This window comes from Marmota marmota, unplaced genomic scaffold (assembly GCF_001458135.2).
Source record: "Marmota marmota marmota unplaced genomic scaffold, marMar, whole genome shotgun sequence".
NCBI classification, from domain to species: Eukaryota; Metazoa; Chordata; class Mammalia; order Rodentia; family Sciuridae; genus Marmota; species Marmota marmota.
In genome coordinates, this window is record NW_025999842.1 from 26,123,188 (window position 1) to 26,146,641 (window position 23,454).

Genomic DNA, 23,454 nt, shown 5'->3' on the forward strand with positions numbered 1-23,454 from the left:
AAGCAGCCCTGCAGACCTTCAGAGCCTCCGGGGACATCACTATGCATTAAGTATGCTCATGGTGATGATCCTGAGTAACTATGAAAAGAGTAAATGAATGCTTGGTGCACTCTCTGCCATGAGAAAAAACACCATAAAAAAATGATGGGGAGCCTGGTTCTGGAGTCAGCTTTGATCATCCCTGTGTGGCCTGGGGTGATTTACTTAACCTCATCTGTAAAATGGGGACAAAAATATTCCTTCCTGGTAGCATTCTTGAGAGGATTAGATGAAATTCTGGGCAGCACTCCTTGTGAGCTTGAAGAGGATGTTAGCTGTTATTAATTTTGACAGCATGAAAAATGATTAGGTGGCACTCCTCAGTCTTAGGTTACAAATGAGGTGTTTCCTTTTAAAACAGGCCTTGAGATTTCCCAAGAGGGCCTCTCCAAATACAGTGCAAAAAGAGAACTCCTTTTATTACTTGGAAGTAATAGAAAGGTTTACAGTTAGAAGCAATTAATCATATGAATTAAAAATGAGTAGGCAGAGCCAGCCAAGGAGAGATGTAGGAGGTCAGGAAGGGGAGCCCAGCTTGCTCCTCCTGACACTAACAGCTAAGTGCAACCGTCGTCATAGGGGGCCACATCCTCTGTTCCTTTCCCCTCTTGTCACAGGAGCCCTTTTTTTTTTTTTTTTTTAAATTTTTTATTGTGGGTTGTTCAAAACATTACAAATTTCTTGACATATCATATTCGAGACTTTGATTCAAGTGGGTTATGAACTCCCACCTTCACCCCATACACAGATTGCAGAATCACATCAGTTACACATCCATTGATTTACAAATTGCCATCCTAGTGTCTGTTGTGCTCCGCTGCCTTTCCCATCCTCCACCCTCCCCCCTCCCCACCTCTCCCCTCCCCTCCCCTCCTCTCTCTCTACCCCCTCCACTGTATAACCCTGAGGGTCTCCTTCCATTACCATGCAATTTCCCTTCTCTCTCCCTTTCCCTCCCACCTCTCATCCCTGTTAAATGTTAATCTTCTTCTCCTGCTCTTCGTCCCTACTCTGTTCTTAGTTACTCTCCTTATATCAAAGAAGACATTTGGCATTTGTTTTTTAGGGATTGGCTAGCTTCACTTAGCATAATCTGCTCTAATGCCATCCATTTCCCTGTAAATTCTATGATTTTGTCATTTTTTAATGCAGAGTAATACTCCATTGTGTATAAATGCCACATTTTTTTTATCCATTCGTCTATTGAAGGGCATCTAGGTTGGTTCCACAGTCTTGCTATTGTGAATTGTGCTGCTATGAACATCGATGTAGCAGTGTCCCTGTAGCATGCTCTTTTTAGGTCTTTAGGGAATAGACCAAGAAGGGGAATAGCTGGGTCAAATGGTGGCTCCATTCCCAGCTTTCCAAGAAATCTACACAGAGAGGAAACACTGAAATAAACGATAAGTTGTCTTTCTTTCCTTCCCTGGTGTTTATTTAGATGGCTGATTTATGAAGAACCTGGATTTCAAGGTGTCCCTTTCGTCTTGGAACCAGGCGAATACCCTGACTTATCCTTCTGGGATACAGAGGAAGCCTACATTGGATCCATGCGGCCTCTGAAAATGGTAAAAATCAAATGTGGTGTTCTTGAAGGCGGTGACTCTGTCAGCTTGACATTGATAATTCACAGGATGTGATATTGAAGCAACAAACGGGCTTTACATATGTATGTATGTGAGAGTTGAGTCCCGGGAAATACAGATTTTTCTTAATGAGAAATTTTGTCAGTTAAATAAAAACACACATACACACACACTTAGTTGTAGATGGATACAATAACTTAATTTTATTTATTTATTTTTATGTGGTGCTGAGGATCAAACCCAGTGCTTCATCTGTGCGAGGCCCATTGCTGGATAGAAATAATAGAAATGATGACTTCCTAGGTGCTACAGGTTAAAAAGTCGATAAGACTAGGTCTTTTGCCTTCAAGGCAGCCTCAGCCTTGCAGAGCTGCAGATGTGTGCTCAAAGTATCAGCCTAGTGTAGAAAGTGAAGGATTAAACATGCATGGAAAAATAGGAGGAATGATAAATAAAATTCCAACTTGTGGCTGATGTGACAGAGGAGGGGGATGATTAGGGAAGCTTTATGATAGATCAGGTTGAGTCTTAAACCATGAGCAGGATTATTGTAGATAGAGGTGCCAGAGAATGCACTGTGTGCGCCAGGGTGCAGAGTTCTGAAAGGGCAGGACACCGAGGACAAGCCAGTTGGGACAGGAGACTCAGCTGAGTGGCACTTGGGCAGGGAGGGCCTGGAGCTGGATGTCCTCCTAAAGATTTGCCTTAGCCTTGTATTTCCTCTACCTTATCCTTATATTTTGCATTGGTCTTTGTCTCTTCTGCTTGGGAGGGACTATAGGTTTGGCTGCAACTCTCTTGTCCCCTCATGGGACACAGTGTGTGCCGTGTTGTAGTAGGTGCTCACTAAACACTTATGGTGGGACTCAAATTTGCGAACCTTCTGCCTCAGCTTCCCAAGTTGTTGGGGTTATATATAAGTGTGTGCCACCATGCCTGGCTGGGATTTTTTATATTTAATCTAATAGTTTATTTTATAACTCTTAACAGTTTTGTAGGTGGTGGGTTGCAAAACCAAATGCCTCCAATGGCCAGGCAAGAAATAAAAATGAGGCTGGCTGGGAGTTCAACCACAGGGAGTGGTGGGGATAGCAAACCCCAGCCTGTGTCCTGCTGAAGGCTGAACTTCATGCAGGATCAAAGAGTGCAGAAGGTGAAGGTTGTTGCTTGTGAGAGTTTAGGTCCCGAGATGACAGATCTTAGGACTGTTTTTTAAGAGAAATGAGAAATATAGATTTTTCTTAATGAGAAATCTTGTCAGTTAAATAAAAACAAAAACACACTCTATGTGCACCTTGAACATACAGACCACTGTGTGAGTCTGTTCTAGGTGGACTTCCTGTATCCTCATTGCTTTGTTGGTAATTTTAGCACTAGTTCACATACATTAAAACAAAGTGGAATATAATCACACCATGAGATTCACCTTCTATGGATAATATAAAATGGTAAGGAATCAATGAAAAACCATTTTTCTCTGTTGTTTTTCTTTTCAGGGTGGTCGTAAAGTTGAATTCCCAACAGATCCGAAGGTAAGTGTGTATGAGCGTGCGTGCGTGTGTTATTCCACTCCACCTCCATGAAGATAATGCTTGTGTTACTTCACATATAAAGCTTCACCACACATAGTTGCCCCCAAAGGAAGATCCCAACTTACATGTGCCACCCTCCAGGCTGGAAAAATACTGCTAATGGCACAATTATCATTAACTGTATGTGGAGCCCTGGTTCAAAAGGTTGATTGTTGCATTCAGTGTATAATTTTTGGTTGTATTTACTAATTGCAGGGCCTGTTGCTGCTTGCCAGTTAGCCAAGAAGAAACTTTTTCAAGACAAGTTCTCCCTACTCCCAAATGCTGTTATTCCCATTTCCCACATCTATGCCACATACTTTGATGGTATAGATTTAAAAAAAATTTTAAAGCAACTTTAGGATTCTGATATCTAAGCAAAAAGCAAAGTTTGTCCTAAGTAAATTAGTAAACTATAACAGTCTGACCTAAGCAAAGTTCTACATATTGGTTCTCAACATTGAATAAAATCCAGTGATTTAAAAACTGTCTTTTATGCTCTGGGTCTGGGCTATTTCACATCAGGACAGTGGGTGGAGGTGGGGAGACCTATTGCTTTTTTTTTTTTAACTATATTATCACTGGTCTATCTTATTTCTGTTGTAGGTTATTGTTTATGAAAAGCCTTTCTTTGAAGGAAGATGTTTGGAACTAGAAACAGACCTGTGTAGCATTGTCACTGATGAGACAGAAGTGACTGGAGATGATCACTTGCCCCTTACATCAGTGGGGTCCATGAAAGTTCTAAGAGGCATGTAAGTAGACAGGCATAACTGGAAGGATTTCTTTTTCCTTTAAACAAGCAGTAAATGTGTCCTCCTCCCTGCCAAAGGTGTTATTTCCAATTCTGTGGCATGATGAATTTCAACAGCTTTACCCACGCCTGTGTCTCACCTATTGTGACCCGCACTTGGGAATTGACCATCCAGACTAATTAAATTTGCAGTCTTGTTTATTAGAATTATGCTCCAAATTATACTGAACTGTTATAGTTTGCTTTCTAATTTGTGTGATCTTTTGTAATTTTTAGATCTTACCCATTTATTATAGATGTATATCCTGGAAATAGTCTTAAAAATAGACCAAAACTCAAAATATTTGAATTATTACTTTAGGAAAGTCTATCCAGTTTACTTGCTGGGGTTCATTTGAGTCAGCTGAAATAATCTCAAATACCCTTATACCCTTTTAGTCCTCTGAGGAGCTTGTGTCTTAGGTTGTGTTCTTCAACATAGTCTCCTAAATTTTAGAGAATTCCAGTAGTGAGCGCGTTAGTAAAGTAATCTAGCTTTAAAACTATAGGTATCTGTCAGTTAAACTGATGTGTGCACGAGGACAGTTTTAAATGTCTGAAAAATCACTGCTCCATGCCTGTTCTTTCAATTGCAGTTGGGTTGCCTATGAGAAGCCTGGATTTGTGGGTCATCAGTATTTGCTAGAAGAAGGAGAATACAAGGATTGGAAAGACTGGGGAGGTTATAATGGAGAGCTTCAGTCCTTACGACCTATATTAGGGGTAAGTTGAAGGAAAGCTAATGGCTTATTCTTAGTTGTTTTTTTTTAAATAATAAATGGCTACCCTTTAAATTTTGAATATATTTTTTTCAACAGGATTTTTCAAATGCTCACATGATAATGTACAGTGACAAAAACTTTGGATCCAAAGGTTCCAGTATCGATGTATTAGGAATTGTTGCTAATTTAAAGGAGACTGGATATGGAGTGAAGACACAGTCTATTAATGTACTGAGTGGAGTGTAAGTGAACTAATCCATTTGGGATCTTAAACATGGATTCTGCCTTGGTTTATGTTAAACTAATAAGTCTGTGACACAGAATAGGCTACTCAGTAAATATATCAACAGCTCACCCTTCACTCAGGCACTTAATATTTACTGCCATGCCTTTTCATAACTGACTTAAAGTATTTCTCATAGCTAAGCATCATGGTGCACACTAGTAACCCCAGCCACTTGGGAGGCTAAGGCAGGAGGATTACAAATTGCCCCCAAAGGACCAGCCATGACAGCTTAGCATGATCCTCTCTCAGAATGAAAAGGGGTGGGCATGTACCTGAGTGGTAGAGCGTCCATGGGTTCAGTCCCCAGTACTGCAAAATAAGCAAACAACAACAACGACAACAAAAACTTGTTATAACATGTAATAAAATGTTGGAGTAAGCTTCAGGGTATCTTCATGGAAATATCATTAATTTCTTAAGATGAGAATCAAATAATTAGTAATCTAACATTGAAAACCCAAGGATGGAACAAAGTCGAATGTTTTCCCATGTTCCTACACCTACTCCCAAAGGTTTCTTCATTATTATTTGGTTATAAAAATAATTGTTTCAATCTACCTGGAGTTATCAATTCAATGCTTTATTAATGGTAAATCAAGGTTTTATTGAACGATGACCAGTCAAGAGGCCAGTGAAATGAGCCAAACTTAGCTGGCTCAAGTGATAAAAATAGAACTCTTTGGCTTAGCAAACTGAAAAGTCCTAGAGAAGATTTTGCTTCAGGCATGGCTGGATGTAGGGGATCAAACACTGTCATCAGAATTTGGTCTCTGTCTCTTGCCTAAACTTTTTTCTATGCTGGCTCTGTTTCTAGGCAAATCCATTTCACCTGGCATTCTTTGGTCATATCTGGCTTTTGTTTTCCCAATTCATTGATCACAGTGGAAAGGTTTTCTCTTTCCCTCACAAGTTCCAGGTTTGACTCTGATTCCCCAAGCATGGATCACATGCACACAATGGCCATGCCTGTGTGATGTGCAGATTCCTAGAGCTGAGGTGTAGGTGGCTCCTTCATCCTGCAGGAGCCACTTAGGAAATTATTGGAACATAAGATGTGAGGATAGATGCTAGATGTGCATAAACAGCAGATGTGATTGTAGGGAGTTGTAGAATTCTTTTTTTCCAGTGTTTGGGATAAACCCAGGGCATTGAGCATGTTAGACAAGCTTTCTATCACTGAACCATAGCCCTAGCCCCCCCTAATTATTCCTATGATCCAGGCTGATGTCTGTTCTAATTTGTTATAAATGGTTATATGAAATAATTTAACACCATTGTTATTGAAAGTGTTTGATGTTAGGGTTTTTGTTTTTTAGTTTTCGTGGTACTGGGGATTGTATTCAAGGACTCCTGCCAGTGACTGTGAGCCAGGAAATGCTAGGGAAATGTTCTACCACTGAGCTGCATTGCCAGCCCTTTTTAAAATTTTTAAATTTTAAGGCCAGGGTTTGTTCAGTTGCCCATGCTGGCCTTGAACTTATTATCCTCCTACCTCAGCCTCTGGAGCAGTTGCGATTGCAGGCATGTGCCATTGCACCCCAGCTGATGTTAAGTTTTTGGTGTCATGAGTGACATAACCTATTTGCATCAGTCTAGCCTCAAACCTGTTGTATTTCATGGGGCCTCCCACAGTAGCCCTGCATATTTGAGATGTTCCTAATATACAGTACTTTTTACTATTAGAAGTGCTCACTAGATTCTTGTGTAGGTTCCTGCTTGTGTTGCCATCCTTGCAGGATAACATCAGCTACTTCTGGATCTTAGCAGTCTTAGCAGAAAATGTGTCCTATTGTGTCCTATTCTGGAGCCCTTGTATTTTAGAATCATAGTTGACCATCTACGAAAGATGTCATCTGAAATGTATAGCAGAAATCCTTTGAATTGGTGCTGTGACTCTGTAGTATTTTAGATTGCCTTTACAGCTAGAAATAGAGTGACCAATTCAGTTTGGCAAAACAGTTGTGTATTTTGATACTCATCTGGTGTGTTGATTAGTCACAAGTCAGTCATTCAACCTAGCAAAGGAGGTCAAAGGATGCTGGATAGCATTCTCTTTTATGTAGATTATGCATTTATGTAGATTATGCTATTAGCACAGGTAGAATTATTATGCCCTGAGCCATTTCCCTTTCCTTTTTACCCTGCCCCTGTTTACTTGAATTGGTTTCCTTTATAAAACGTGGTTTTTATATGTTTCTATTATTAGTCATTTCTAGTTGTATTTCCTGGCTTGGGCTTTTTTTCTCATTGCAGCCGTTGAGTTTTGGTGTGGGGGAAGCTGAAGAGAGGTACACACGCACACCACTTCCTTTTAATTCTTTGGATGAAGCAGGGCTTCTATACTTACCAGGACCAGCTGCCTCCTCATTATTTCATGCACCTTTGTCACTTGACAAATATTTATTAAGGTCTACTGTGTGCAAAAGCATTATATTATATCCTTACAAATGTTACAGTATTTATATAAAATATAATTATTGCTACAAAAGAGACGGAGATTAAATGCTTTGCACAGCAGAGAGAGATTAATTTCTGGCCCCGAGGAGTTTGGACTGGAGTTAGGCCTTGCAGGGTGGGAAGGTAAGATATGCTAAGATGAGGAAGACTATTCAGTCTTACTAGTTTCAAAGGAAATTAGTTTTAATTTTAATAGCTTTATTTTTATTGGTTAATAAGCATTTTAGTTGGATCTTTATTTCTTTAGTTTGTTCTTTATTTCTATTAGTTATAGGAAAAAAAATAAAATTTTTTGAAATTCTTGTTCTGTGAAAGTATCTCCCAGGAAACTCACAGGTAATAAATTCCCTGGGGAGCAAACTTGTGATTAGCTCTGAAACAGTCTTCAGGAAGCATGCTTCTGAGACCAGAGTTGAGGTTTTGAGGAACTACATTCCATTTCTTATTGGAAAATCAGAAGAAACTCCTTTACACAACTCTTGCTTATCAATTTCTAGGTCTGAGCTATACTCTTCCTCAAATAATGGAAACTGGGCTAATTTTTTAAAAAAAAAATAAAGAGCAGAATGAAATTTTCTGGAGCACAGATAAAAATAACTGGGCCGTTGTCTTAAATTCATTTTCCTTTGGCCTACCACAGAAGGACAGGTTTGGTAATTTTGAGCCATTACACTGCCAGGCCAGGACCTGCTAGCACTTGTACATGCCTCTCTCCCGCCCCTTGCCAGCCTTTAAACAGAGCATCCTGATTCACATGTACAGAAAACGTTTGAATAGGGCCAGTATGGCATACAATCTAAAATAAAACAGAAACTCGGCTACATTCGTTACAATTAGTATAATAATACTTATATATCTTTTTTTTTTTTTCCTTTTTGGTGGTGCTGGGGATTGAACCCAGGGCTTCATACATGCAGGCAAACATTCCTTTACCACTGAGTCACATCCCCAGCCTGAATATGGGGTTTTCTTGAGTCCCAAGTATTAGTAGATGCTCACCTCAGTTGGTGTATTTGGGTTTCTTCTCCCTCCTCCAGGACCCCCTCCATAACACACAATTCATGGAATCCAGTTGGGGCTGCATCTCGGAGAACAGCAGCAGTCTGAATTCATGTAGCATCTTCATAAGTTGTTTTCCTGTCTCAACTTTGGTGAATTAGATGGGCTTACCTGGGTGTTGTGTGTTTACTTGCATGTAGTTTGTTTTAGTTTTATGGGGAACTGGAGTACCCATATTTGTTAGTTCAAGAATAAAGGGAAAAAAATTTCAAAAAGAAGGATTGAGAAGCTTCTCCCAGACTGACTTAGTGGCTGTCCACTCACCTCGGGAGCATTCTCTCTCATCTCTTGCTCTTTACTGGCTTTTTTTTTTCTCTATATACATTGAAGTGGGATTAAAAGCCCTTTAGCCCTTTGTTCTCTAACTTGTTACAAGGCCCTACTGGGAACACCTTTTTTGAGATATGACTTTTTAACTTAATTTTTCCTTTTTAAAAGTCCTGTTTTTTTTGTTTTTTTAAAATCTCCTTGCTAAGCAGACACCCCCCTCCCTCAACACACACATCATACAGTGCCCTGCTACTGTCACTGTCACTGCTCAGCATGTGGTTAGCCACAGGCTGCATGTGCAGAGGCAGTACTACAGGTACCCATGTGCCTGTGACCTCACCAGGTCAGTTCCGGGATCTCAGCCAACTCCCTTACCTATAAAGAAAAACACAAACTTTCACAAAGATTAAAGGGCCTCTTCAAAGTCACCTGAAAGTTAATGTCTTGACCACAGCTGGAACAAGGTCTTCTAGTTACTCATCATGACAAAGAGTAGGTTTTTAAAACTGCTAAGGAAGCTCAGAAATGGGGTGTCCATATTTTCTGAAAGAGACTAGGATTGGTGTTTAAGCAGTTCCTGTCAGATGGCCAGAGGTGAGCGTTCAAATGTAAACTGTTGGAGCTACTTAACTACCAGTTGAGATTTCTGCAGCGTTCTTTTTCTCCTTGGTGGCTGTTCATTACCTGGTGATGTCTGGGCTCACGTTTTTGTTTAAATTGGCTCTTAGTAAAATCTGAATCTGATTTATGCATGAACTACACAGACTGTTTTAGGAATGCTTTAATAGAATAGTAAATGGAAGGAAACCTCACAAGACACATGACAGGTGGGTGGCAAAGCAAAGAGCCCAGTAAGCCTCAGGAGATGTAGGTTTGGTCATGCTCTGGCCACTAATTGATTGTGTCAGCTTGGACAGGTCACTTTCCATTCAGAACAAACAGCAACAAATAATTCCTTGTCATGCTTCTCACTCATCTAAGAACTTAGGGATTTTGTTTTTTTCATTGTATTCTTAGTGCCAGTCTAGTTCCTGGCACATGGCAAAAGGGCAATCAGTGTTTACTCAATGTATATGAATGAATTAACTTTTCTATGTCTTTAGATTTTTCCCATCTGTAAATTGGGCACACCAGTACTTCCTTTGATAAGTGTAATTTAGTAGATGTGAGAGCACTTTGGAAAGTTCTGAATACAATATATTGTATTATGGGATGATCATTAGATCAACGAATTAACTAAGGAATAGACACCGAATCTTTCTTGAATACAACAGAATTGAAAAACCATTTTCCCTTCAAAGACTTTATCTTTAAATAGGAAATAACATAGGAATAGTTAGTTTTGTTGATTTTTCTCTCCAAGTTTAGATCACTGAAAAGATAACAAATGAAAACATTCACAAGAGATTGGAGTATTTCTGTGAGTTTGGTTTTGCTTATTATACCATTCTATGATGCTGGAAATAATGTTTGAAACAAAATCTTAATTAGCTGCATTTTTTTAGCATTTAACTTATTTTAATGTGTTTTATTGTATAATAGGGACATAACTTCCTGTTAAAATCTTTCTGCAGAAATATTTTAATGTTGATAACAAAAAGAATTTTTGTTTGCTTATAAAAAGGAATAGGTTCTTCTTGAAAGTTCAATTTGTTTCCTTAGAAGAGAATTAGGAAAATACACAAAGAAATACCCTTATTGGAGCTTCCTCAAGAAATAGGGATTTGATAAATAAGAACATCACAAAGTTAATGTAAAGATACTTTGTTTTTTTGTGTCTTTAGGTAGTGAAGTCTCACTATTCTTGCCCAGGCTGGTCTTGAACTCCTGGGCTTAAGTGATCCTCCCACCTAAGCATCATGAGTAGCTAGGACTTTTTAGATTTTGCCTACCATTTTGATTTGTCATGTGGACAAATCCATTCCTAAAGATTAATGGAGATTCAGAAATATTATGGTTGTTGATTAGTAAAATAAATGAAGGTTTCCATATGATACCTATTTACCCATATTTATATGACAGTTTTATATGTAAAATAGGAGTGATAACTGATCACTGTTTTTGTTTCTTTAGATGGGTAGCCTATGAAAATCCTGACTTCACTGGAGAACAGTATGTTCTGGATAAAGGCTTTTACACCAGTTTTGAGGACTGGGGAGGCAAAAATTGTAAGATCTCTTCTGTCCAACCCATAAGTTTGGTAAGGACTTATACGTTTGTACAAGAATATTTAACTGGGGCTGGGGCTTGGGCTGGGGCTCACCGGTAGTGCACTTGCCTGGTATGTGTGAGGCACTGGGTTCGATTCTCAGCACCACATATAAATAAATAAAATAAAGATCTATCAACAAACTAAAAAATAAAAAAATATATTTGTATCAATTTGGGATTTTCATAATGTATACTTCTGGTTCACACATTATTGACTGCTACAGGAAATATTCTGAGGTTATTTTAACAGTAATTGCTAATGGTCTGAAAGAGAAAGTTTCTTCAGTATGTTTGCTCTATTAATTTCCTTTTCTCTTCCTTTTTAAAATTTTTAGGATTCTTTCACTGGCCCAAGGAGACGAAACCAGGTAATTTTTAAAAATATTCCAGTTTTGTTTTCTTTCTTTTCTATTCTTTTCTTTTTTAAAAAATAATTAAGGGACCTTTCACTGAAAAGCTGACTTATGTGTTAAGTGTCAGATATGTGGGACATTTTGTTAATTTCACCCATTTTTATGCTGGAAAACCTAATTGTATTTTTTATTTTCTTTTCATCCTCGTCTCTCTACTCCTTTCCTCCTTTTTTTTTTTTTTTGGCTAGGGATTAAACCTAGGGCTTTATGTACATCAATTGTACTATTTATTTATTTATTTATTTTGCATTACAATTCTTAATACACCATTATACAATAATTCATCAGTTGTATTTTAAAAATAAGATGTTAACTTTAATGTTTAATTGGTAGCACTGACCCACGTCTAAATTTTTCTTATATTCTTATCATGTAAATTATCATGTAAAGCTGAAATCTATATCATCACATTGAATCAGTTTACATTAACATACTAAGATAAATATTTCAAACAATAGCATATAGTTATCATGATAAATGGTAGAATGAATTTTTGTATTTGCTGTGTCTGCATTAGACTGACATTTTATATGGTCTCACTCAAGCCTTTTGATGATTGCAGACTCCCAAATCAACTGCAGTGTTGCATTTGTTATTTAAGCTTTTTAATGGAAATGTTCAGACAGCCATAATTACAGAGGTACAAACATCACTCTAGTTTCCTTTATTGGCATATGAATGATTCTAATAAGTCAGCAAGTATCTTCCATTGAGAGGGAGGAAAAATATACTATATATTTCCAAAATGCAGTTTATTGTTAATGTTAGAACAGATGAATAATTACTTTTGGCCACAATAAAGCTTTAAAATGCCTCATAGCTTGTTAACAATAGGGTGTTCTATAGAAAGTTGCCTCTGTTGTTGGATTGTCCTTTGATGCTGCTGAATTAAATAGTCATGAATGGTATAGCCAACATGTTTCTAATTGATCATTAATACAATAGTAGAAAATTAAAGGATTCGTAAAGTTCACACCAGTTTGCTGTAACAAGTTAGCAGGCCAGTTTTGGGTCATCAATTCAAAAGCTGAATGTGTTAACATGTTTTAGGGAAATAATTTTGTGTGTTCTGTTTACTTTTGCAAAGATTCACTTGTTTTCAGAACCACAGTTTCAAGGTCAAAGTCAAAGATTTGAAGAAACAACAGATCAAATTGATGATTCATTTTCTACCAAGTCCTGCCGAGTTTTAGGAGGCAGGTAAGCAAAACAATGGAGTTGCAGAGTGGGATCACTGGGATAAAATACAATTCACAAATCAATTTTGCAATAGTCATCAGGTGCCTGGCACTCTAAGAAACCACCATCTTAGTTCAGAAGTACACTTTGCAGCATCTGAGTGCTAGATGCCAGAGGATGTGGACATCAGTGTGGGTTACAGAAGTTGAAGGTCACCTCAGTGTGCGAGGAATTCATGTCAAATTCCATACTCCACACACCTGCTCCCTCATCTATAAAAGGTGAGCTTGACCCTAGATAATCTCTAAGGTACCTCACAAAGTAGATTGTTTTATAGCAGACAGTAATACAATAGGCACATTCTGTACACAAGGCAGATGAAGAAAGTACATGGCTGGGGTGGGGTTGGTGTTCATGCTGATCCAGGAACACACCATCCCTCCTAGCTGGAGCCTCTTGTTGGAAAGAAACAAGCCAGGTTGTACTGGGAGGGTGAGCTCACACTGCAAAGACTCCCCCTAGGCAACAAGAGTTTCTCTGAATGCCACAGGAAACCCAAGATGGGAAAGGCCTTGGGCTCAACCAGCCAAGCTGAAAAACAATGGTTTTACCAAAGCTTCCTTAGAAAGGGGAGGGTCTAAGGTCTGGGAAACTTGGTCAGGAAAATGTTGGAGCAGTCTGTATAAGAATTGATGAGGAATTAAGTCTAATGATAATAGTAATGGTTCCTTTGATCCTATAAGCTACACTTCCATATCACTTAGCATCTCACAGTGAAAGAGCACTCGCTTCATGTTCAAATACATACACTGATGGTGAGGCTTCAGAGCTGCTTAGCACATGGCTCCATCTCAACCTGGCTGTTCCTTATTCCCCCTTGCTTCATGTAGTACTGTCAGACATGCACTTGGTTTTGTTGCCTGTCTCAACTCTTTGTAAAGTATAAATTAAGGAGAATAGGGACTTGTTTTGTTTTCTCCTGTGTCTCTAGATCAGGAAAATGCCTGACATGCAATTGTCCTCAATGAGCATTTGTAGAATTTAAGGGGGCATTTAGAATCTAGGGAAGCATGATATATCACCATTTTATCAATAATCTTGAGGCCTTAAGAGGCCAAGTGATTTGTCTAAGTCACTATGATATTTTTGAGTCCTGGCCCAGGCCAGAGCTGTTGGAAATGAGGGTAAAGAGTAAAGAGAAGTGTAAGAGAAATTTTGGGAGGATATCAATATATCTTGGTGACTGACAGCTTTGATGGTTGAAGAAAAATTATAACAGAGGACTCCTAGGCCTGAAGCTATATGAGCTGGGAATAGGTGGCACCTATGAGAGGAGCAAGGAAGGCTGGGAGGTGGGGAAGTAAAACCAAGGGTCATTTCACAGAAAAGAAAGTTTTGTTTCCAAAATGCAAAGTTAATTTATATGAATTATATATATATATATCTTATATTCATAAGTTTTATAATTTATATAACTTATGAATATGAATTTGTCATGAGATGAAATGAAGTAAATATATCCAGATATTTTTGAAGAAAGAAGAGTTAGCCATAAGCTTCATGTTTATGGTATGGCAGTCTTCCTCTAAAAAGTCTTCCTCAGACTTATTGAGTAGAATTGCTCAAATTGTATCCTGCGTGTGTGGTTTTTCCTACTGTAGCTGGGTTGCATACGATGGAGAAAATTTCTCTGGCAATCAGTATGTGTTGGAAGAAGGCCACTATCCTTGTCTCTCTGCAATGGGATGCCTGCCTGGAGCAACTTTCAAGTCTCTTCGTTTCATAGATGTGGTAAGTATGTCAGTGTGAACACAGGATTTCAGAAATGTATGGTCCACATAGCTGATGATTAGAGCAGGAAACCAGCATCTAGAACTTACTTAGGGATTAACGTTGGAGACAAGAAAACAGTTGCAGTGAGCTCTCCATCCTGTCACTTTTGATGTCTTTATATGTCTGTAATGTATAAATTGTTTGCTGTTTTCTCAGACTTCTGGGGCAGGGTGTTAGGTTAGTCACAGGCCACTGTCATTATGGGATAATTCAAGGACCCTCTCCTGTGTTGTTTTTCTCTACTTCCTACCATATTTCTATCCTTCTCCCTTTCACAGGCACCCATTCTAATGTGTTTTTGGAATATAGCTTGGATAGTCTTGTAAAATGTATGTTTTTGAAAGATCTGTATTTAGGCTTTTGATTTATATAAACCTTATGCTACAATTCTCATGCTTATAAATGTAACTACTTAACATCAAAAACTTTCAAGAGCCATCCGTTTTGCTATATGTACATGTAGATTGTTAGCTAACTGTACATGTATTCCACACCTTGTGTTACTTATTGGATCCTCATATGCTTATCCTGCTGGGACATGTGGGAGTCTCTTGGGGATGACTAGGGAGTGGAAGTGCTGGGTCTCATTTGGTGCTGCCAGATCCCACCACCTCTTCCCACTGGTGGGGCACTCCGATTCCTGCTTCCCACATTATCACAACTGTGTATTCTCTTTCTCATGTCAATTTGATGGAATGGGTAGAAAGTATTATGTCATTATTGGGTTGATTTGTACATCCCTGTTAGATTGGTAGCTCATGTAATTTATTTGTCATATTCTGATTGGTAAATTGCCAATTTATAGCCTTTGTCCGCCTCCTTATTTGTTTTTCTATATCCTTTAGGGTTGTTACTGATTTGCAGAAATTCCTGGTAGTTTTTTAGACCATTATGACTCTTGTAGGAGAAATTTTCAAATGACTTCTAAGTGTTAATCCAGGTTATAGTGCCCCCTTTTGGACAGAAATTTTTCATTTTGACATAGTCCAAGTAATAGAACAACACAACTGCAAGATAATTTTCTGATATTTAAGTCTAAGTGTGTCTGCAATTTTGGAAATTTTTTTTTTAGTTCTTGGTAACTGATCTCATAAAAAGCTTTAAACATATGTACATGATGATTTTAAAGATAGGAAGAACATGTGAGTTGGCTTTCTATTATCCATGCCTGCCAGTTTAAATAACAAAATGCTATTGAGACATGAAAATAGTATTGGTGAAACATGGAATGATGTGGTAAGATTCATTAGCTTACAAGTAATGGAATAAGACTTTCTGATAGTTACTTTTGCCTAAAATTCTAAAGGCTACCTTCAAGTATATATTTTGAGGTTTTCAAATGCTATTCCTTAATCAGAGCTAGGCATTTATATTCACAGCTCTCAGACACTTACCTGTAAGTGTCTACATCATCTGTGATGTCCTTTTAAATTTTGATTGTGAGGGAACAGACATTTTTGCCCATAGTAAAAATATACATTTTTGTGGATGTGCAGTGCTGGGGATCAAACCTGGGGCCTTGTTGCAGGCTAGACACTCTACTACTGAGCTGCATCCCCAGCCCTATATATTTTTAATTGTAATTTAATACTTCAGAATTGTTTAATTGATTCTTGATATTAATCTTGAGGGTTGGGAGCACTTTGGGGATGCCATTTTAGAGAAAATTGCAGTAAACATGCAAAGTAGTTAGATGAGTACAATTTTTGTCTTGTTTCCTCCTTGTGTGTTTTATATAACCTAATTCCTAGAACATGCAAACCACCTCCACATATTAATCTGCTCTGTTGATGGGTGGACGAAATCTTTCCTACATGTCAGGGCATATCCACATAAACGAAGCAGTAAAGTGCCGCACCCTTGCCACAGAACTTTAAGCAGGTGGGGAAATAATTACAATCCCCACCTACTTTTTTGATGTATCATTTATGATCTTAGGAGTATTATCATTAGAGCTTAGTCTAGGGTCATAAGGGTTTGTAATGTGAAAACAAACATAAGCTGCCAACGTTTCATTTTTCTGAAATCAGTGAACTGGTGTGTTGTTGTTCTCTTTAAAATGATTAACAGTTTGAAACTGGGGCTTCCATCCTGTTTTCTTTCCCCCAGACAATGATGCCTACAGGAAGGTTTGGGAGCGTGAGTATATAGAATCCTAATCTTATTAACAGAAAAAACAAAAACATTTGAAAATAGCTGCAAAGGGACATCTCCTTAACTAGGAATACTACTGAAAAAGGCTAGAGTGAAAATAAATTCTGTCAAAAGTGTTGATATTCCACGTATGTCTGCATTTCTCTGGCTGGGATCTTTTCCTCTGCTACTTAACATGATTGGCGTGGACCTGCCTTTATGTGCAGTGGGGAAACTTGCAGCCCCTCTATCCTTTCCCTGCACTTCGTAGCATGTAGTCACCAGGCTTCCCAGGAAAGGGAGTTTATGAATCAGCCACATCTGGCAGTCTTGTGCTTTGTCCTTGTACTCAGATCATTTTCACATAAGCTTCCAATTATTAACAGATGAATAACAGAACACTATTTTTGTTTCCAAACAGGAATTTTCTGAACCAACAATTATTCTTTATGAAAGAGAAAATTTCAAAGGAAAAAAGATTGAACTTAATGCAGAGACAGTTAATCTCCAATCCCTGGGATTTAACACACAAATACGCTCTGTTCAGGTTCTTGGTGGCATGTAAGTGAGTTATCTACTTGTTAATCCAATAAAATCGATTTTTTTCCCCTTTAAAGAGATAGGGTCTCTTGGGGCTGGGACTGTAGTTCAGTGGTTGAGCCCTTGCCTCACATGCATGAGGCACTGGTCCAATCTTCAGCACACCATAAAACTAACTAACTAAATAAATAAATAAAACAAAGATATTGTGTCCATCTACAACTAAAAAAAAAGTTTTAAAAAAGAGAGAGAGAGACATGGTTTCATTGTGTTGCCCAGGCTCAAGTGATCCTCACATCTCAACATCCTGAGTAGCTGGGACTACAGGCATGTGCCACCACCCCAGGCAAAAAATGTAATATTTAAAATTAGGGTTTTTAAAAAATTTATTTATTTATTAGTTGTAGATGGACACAATACCTTTATTTTATTTATTTATTCATTTTTATGTGGTGCTGAGGATCGAACCCAGGGCCTCACATGTGCTAAACGAGCACTCTACTGATGAGCCACGACCCCAGCCCTAAAATTAAGTTTTTAAAATATTTTAAATTGACTGATAATTGTATTACTTATGGGGTACAAAGTGGTGTTTTGACACATGTATACATTGTGGGATGATTAAATAATATTAATTAGCTTATCTATCACCTCAAATATTTATCATTTCTCTGTGCTGAGAAAATCAATTTAAAATCCTTTTTTTAGCTATTTTGAAACATACATTATTCTTCATTATAGTTACCTTGTTATGCAGAACAACACTTATTCCTCCTGTCTGTTCCTAACTGTAACTTTGTATCCATTGACCAACATCTCACCCTGGGGCCTTCCACCCACTGCCTGTAGTAACTACCTTTCTACTGTCTACTTCTAAGAGTTCAACTGTGTTAGATTTCACAAAGAAGTGAGATCATGTGATATTTGTTTCTCTGTGCCTGCCTTACAAAAATTAAGGTTGGTCAGATTTCCCTCTTTCCTTCCTTACCTTAAATGAATGGACATATAGCTCTTCCTTTCTTGGTGGGAAAAGCCATATGTAAACCATCTTTCGTCTCCTTATTTGAATTTTTAGCTTCAGATAAGGACTTTGTCTTTAACACCTCTTGAAGTCCCCAGGGGAATGCTTTGCATACAGTGCTCAGCAAATTTATGGGGCACCTTTTTTAGCAAAGAAGAAAAAGCTGATTTTTCTTATTCCTTTGAAAGACCAAGTCCTTTGATTTGGAAGCTAAAGGTTAAGCTTTTTCTTTGACTAGAAGTGACTGACAGATGGGAAGATTTTTTTTTTTTTCAACTTTGACTGATTTTGAAATTGAGTAGGACATACAAATGAATAAGTAACTCCTCAGCACTGCTGCACATACCTATAATTTCAGCAAATTGGAAGGCTGAAGTAGGAGGATCATGAGTTCAAAGCCAGCCTTAGCAACTTAGCAAGCCCAAAACAAGTCAGTGAGACCCTGTTTCAAAATAAAAAAAATAAAAAGGGCTAGTGATATGGCTCAGTAGTTAAGCACCCCTGGGTTCCATCCCTGGTACCAGAAAAAAAAAAAAAAGAAGTAGTAGTATCATTAATGTAGTAAATTTTTATTTATAAAATAACAGGTATGGTCTACCTGTATACCAAATGTTGGGGTGAGGGGACTGTAGTTATTTTAAAAATTAGAACTATGGGTGGTTTTTTTCAGTAGATTCTATTAAATATTTTATGATAAGATGGCTAAAGTAACATTTTGGTGTGCCAGCTCCAGCATTTGGGGGGAGGGAACCTGAGTATCTTTTTAACATTTTTATTGATTTTACTCATTTTAAACAAAAATTTATTTTTTATTTAATCTTTAACACTAACTAATGCTGCATATTAAGAATTTGCAAATATTAACTATTTAAATAAAGATCCATAAACTGCGGATGTTTTAAGAACAACTCTCAGGAAGGACTGTGGAGTCCTACTAAAAGATCATCTTTATTTCATTGTTTTATTGGAGGAAAAAGATTACCAATTTCTTTTTGAGACTGTACCCAAAATCTGCTATTTGTCCAAAAAAAAGGCTGACTTAAGTGTTCTAGAAAATAGTTTCATCCCCCTAACCAATGTATATTTAAAGTATAAAGTTCAGTCCAGAATTTGAGAAAGCATTCTAAAAATAGATGCAATTGTTAGGGCCCATTGTCAAAAGAAAATTTCTATTTCCTATGGTTATCTCCTTTCCTCTCCTCACCCCCAGATGGATTACTTATGAATATGGAAATTACAGAGGTCGGCAGTTCCTATTGTCACCAGCAGAAGTACCTAGTTGGTATGAATTCAGTGGCTGTCGCCAAATAGGTTCTCTACGACCCTTTGTTCAGGTATGTTTTCCTTTTTCCTGCTGTGAATAGAATCTTCTCTGAAATTTTTTTCTTTTTTGAAAGTACAAGTCAACTTTGAGTTTCTAAAGTTTGAAATTGGCTCCTCCCCCACCCCCTCAGTATTTAGGCTCAGTATTTGGGCAACATGTGGGGTGGCTGCTTCAGAAATGCTAACATCAGACATGGTATGTTCCAAGCTCTGGTGTGTCCATAGGCAGGCTCCCTGCCCTCGGCACTTTGAAATGTTGTCAAACTCTTATCATTGAGAAAATCTTGAAACCTCTGAGACTCTCAAGTATAATAATTATCCCTTATCCATACTTCACTTTGACTTCTTCCAAATATTAATGCTTATTCAGTGTTTCTAACAGCACAGTTTGTATGTGACTATTGCTGGGGTTTTTGTCTTCTAGAAACGAATTTGTTTCAGACTTCGAAACAAAGCAACAGGGTTATTCATGTCAACCAATGGCAACTTAGAGGATTTGAAGCTTCTTAGAATACAGGTCATGGAAGATGTTGGTGCTGATGATCAGATTTGGATTTATCAAGAAGGATGCATCAAATGCAGGGTGAGCTTTTTGGACTAGGCAGGGGTCTAGAATACCTTTGCCAGGAGGTAATTCATCCTTTATCATGCCTTTGATCTTTCTTCAAGTAGATACTACTCATGATTCCTGGAGCACTTTCCAAATAAATTGGAAGGTGTCTTTTTTTTTTTTTTTCCATGAAAATATTCCTCAGCTCTGATGAACCAGTCTTAGGAACCTAAAATGGGAGGTAAATTTAGTACTGATCCAAGATAGAGTATTTCTATTTATACTCGGTTTTTATATTGTAATAGAAAAAGGAAATGATTGTTATTCTTCTCCTTTCCTTAATCTACTTATTATAGAAGTAAACTCTAGCCCCAGTGCATCAACCAAAATCACTCTTGGTTTGTTTCTGTTTTGGAGAACACACAGTACAGGAGGAAGGGTGAAGAGAGGGCCCTGGGTGCACATCATCCTTTTCCTAATGGTCACATGCCGTGAAGTGGAGGATGGCCCATCGCCCTCTTGCATCACTCTTGTCCCCACAGACATTTAAAAGCTGAATGTAGACAGATTTTTACGAGAGAAGTTCACGCTTCTATTGTAGGTCTCTTCTTTACTCCTTAACTTTATGGGCTTGACTGTTGGCTCCAGGTATTTTAAAAACTTGGTGCCCGTGAGTCAGCAGAAGGCACACAGTCTCATGGGGAGGAGCACATTTGCTCATTGGGTCTGCCATGCTTGAGGGAGAATCAGCCTTTCGAAAACAGAAGCACTGTTTAGACACGCACAGAAGCAGCGGCACGAGAAACAGAAGTAGCTGAAACATAGAAGCATGAAGAGAAGCCCATTTCTGTCTTGGAATTATCTTAATGCAATAAAATAGTGCTTCCAACAGTTATTTCTAACAACAATTCAGTGATATTGTTTAAAAACTTTTAATTCATTAGGTAAATGAAATAAGTGAAGTGTCACAACTGATCTCAATGCTTTCATCTGGACATAGAATAGGTACAATAGACTAGGTACTGACTGATAGGTACTGAATAGGCACTAACTGATAGATTGATTGATTGATTGAGGTGCTGGGGATTGAACCCAGGGCTTGGAATATGCTAGGCAAGTGCTTTACTACTGAATTTCATCCCCAGCCTAGAATAGTACTCTTTTAGTGAGCTTTTAAAAAACTTTTATTTACTTTTATAGCACTGCGGTATGTGAACTTATGACTGTAATACAATGTTTATATATTAAGGGTAAATTCTTTTCAGGGAAAGACTCTTAAACTCCTTGCATTAAAACACTCTCTAGTGAGTTTGTAGTTTCTTCTCTTTTTATAGTGGATAGCATGCCTATTTAGGAAATTTTAGACATTTCTCCTGAAGGAAAGACAAGAGAAGCTAATAAACGCAATTTCAAGTATTAAAATGATAAAATGCCCTGTAGCCACTCCAGTGCTATAGCATTAGAAGTGCAGTCATATACTAGAAGGTCAGGCCAAGCAGAGGCAGGTGTGTGTGGTGGGGGTGATGGGAAGAGATTGAGCTACAGACCCAGCCTCAGATCACAGTCACTTCTAACAGAGAAAAATATCACAATGGGGAGTTTCAATGTCCTGAGACTTAAGAGTAATACAGAGTCTTGTCAAGGGCAGAAGTCTCTTTATGATGGACGAGAATTGAGAACTTTCCATTACTCATGTCCTCTGAAATAAAGGTCATAAATAGTTGTTGTTTGAGTCTAGTTATTCTGGCTAAAAGCTAAAATGCTTCATGTGGGATAAATGAAGTCAGGAACTATGATAATTAAAAAAAAATCATTTTAACTAGAGGAATAATTGCTGTGAGACTTGAATATGTCTCCTTCGCTAATGCTTTGTTTTTTTCCACTACACAGATAGCAGAGGACTGCTGCCTGACAATCGTGGGCAGCCTGGTAACATCTGGCTCAAAGCTGGGTCTGGCACTCGACCAGAGTGTTGACAGTCAGCTCTGGTGCATGAAGCCAGATGGCAGGATCCACAGCAAACTAAAGCCCAATTTAGTTTTAGATATCAAAGGTAAGGATCATTTCCTTTATTATAATGTACCCTTGCTTCAGTTAAGGAAAAATCTCCTCTGAAAATGATAAGTACACTATGAATGGTAAGTGTTTTTGTTAGCTTTTTCATCACTATGACCAAAACACCTGACAGGAACAACTTATAGGAGGAAGTTTTTTTGAGGGGGGCTCACAGTGTCTGAGGTCTCAGTTCATAGATGGCTGACTCCATTGTTTTAGGTCCTAGTGAACAGCACATCATGGGGGAAGGGCCCAGCAGAGGAATGCTGCTCAGCTCATGGAGGGAGGGATCAAGAAGCAAAGAGAGAAGGGGGGGAGGGACACACCTTCTGGGACACCTCCTCCAGTATCCACCTCCTCCAACCACGTTCCACCTGCCTTCAGTTAGCACCCAGTCAGTCCATTCAAACTATGATGGACTGATTAGGGCATAGCTCTCATAATCTAATCATTTTACCTCCAAACATTCCTGCATTAACACAGGAGTTTTGGGAGGACACCTTACATCTATCACAGTAAGAGAGCCCCTACTAGGTGCCAGCCACTGTGTTGAACATGTCACACACATTAGCTTGTGAGATCATGCTTCATAGCAGCCCTAAGAGGTCTGTGTTCTCTTCCTCCCTCCTCTCTCCCTTCCCATTTTAAGCCCCAAATCCTAAGGCTCAGAGGCATTAGTCAGTTTGGCCATGATCTCACACCTGTGAGAGCTGAGCTGGATCTGGATACAGGCTCATTTCCAAACCTTTTTTTTTTTTTTTTTTTTAGGTGCTAGGGATGGAAACCAGGGTCCAAGCATGCTAGGCATGTGTTCTATCACTGAGCTACAACCCCTACCCTGTTTTTATTATAAAAATAATAATCTAAAAGGCTGTTATCGTAGTATAGTTGATGGTTCTCATGTATATACATGTAGCCTTTCATTGAAAAGATCTAAGACCAAAAGGAATTAACAGAGGATGATTTCAGTAGAACATGTGTTCAATGCCGTTTATCCAGGGTAAATGGATGGTGCTTCTTGGAAGAGTGAGTTGGGCCAGTGGTTCTCAAAACATATCTGTTATAGAATTACCTGCAAGACTGTTTAAGCAAAGACTGCTGGGTCTCATCCTCAGAGTTCCTGATACAATAGGTCTGGAGGGATACCCAAGAATTTGCTTTTCTAACAGGTTTCCAGGTGCTACTGATGCTGCTGGTCTGAGGACCAAACTAGGGGAACCATTGATGGTACTTTAAAAAAAAATGGAAAACAAAACTGACCTAATATTATAATGGAATTCAGAGAATTACTGTTGTTGCCATTTACAAGCAAATGAAGACCAAGTATTCATGTCATCTGGGGCAATTTTGTTTTAAATTATTAATGGGCACTTTTCTATTTCCTATCAAGAGAGCTGGCATGATTGTTTTGCT

The 23,454-nt window shown here is 38.3% G+C and overlaps 1 protein-coding gene across 3 annotated transcripts in view; it reads left to right on the plus strand.

Annotated features, from left to right (window-relative positions):
• Nucleotides 1-23,454, plus strand: part of Crybg1 (crystallin beta-gamma domain containing 1) — a 186,566-nt gene that overhangs the window by 156,860 nt on the left and 6,252 nt on the right. For all 3 annotated transcript variants that reach the window (XM_048783055.1, XM_015499761.2, XM_048783118.1), the window contains 13 exons: nucleotides 1,481-1,607; nucleotides 3,122-3,157; nucleotides 3,803-3,951; nucleotides 4,586-4,712; nucleotides 4,808-4,953; nucleotides 10,857-10,983; nucleotides 11,330-11,362; nucleotides 12,495-12,607; nucleotides 14,248-14,377; nucleotides 16,974-17,113; nucleotides 19,324-19,447; nucleotides 19,861-20,019; nucleotides 21,877-22,039. In XM_048783055.1, coding sequence (XP_048639012.1) covers nucleotides 1,481-1,607; nucleotides 3,122-3,157; nucleotides 3,803-3,951; nucleotides 4,586-4,712; nucleotides 4,808-4,953; nucleotides 10,857-10,983; nucleotides 11,330-11,362; nucleotides 12,495-12,607; nucleotides 14,248-14,377; nucleotides 16,974-17,113; nucleotides 19,324-19,447; nucleotides 19,861-20,019; nucleotides 21,877-22,039 — 1,574 coding nt within the window. The remainder of the gene's footprint in view (nucleotides 1-1,480; nucleotides 1,608-3,121; nucleotides 3,158-3,802; nucleotides 3,952-4,585; nucleotides 4,713-4,807; nucleotides 4,954-10,856; nucleotides 10,984-11,329; nucleotides 11,363-12,494; nucleotides 12,608-14,247; nucleotides 14,378-16,973; nucleotides 17,114-19,323; nucleotides 19,448-19,860; nucleotides 20,020-21,876; nucleotides 22,040-23,454) is intronic.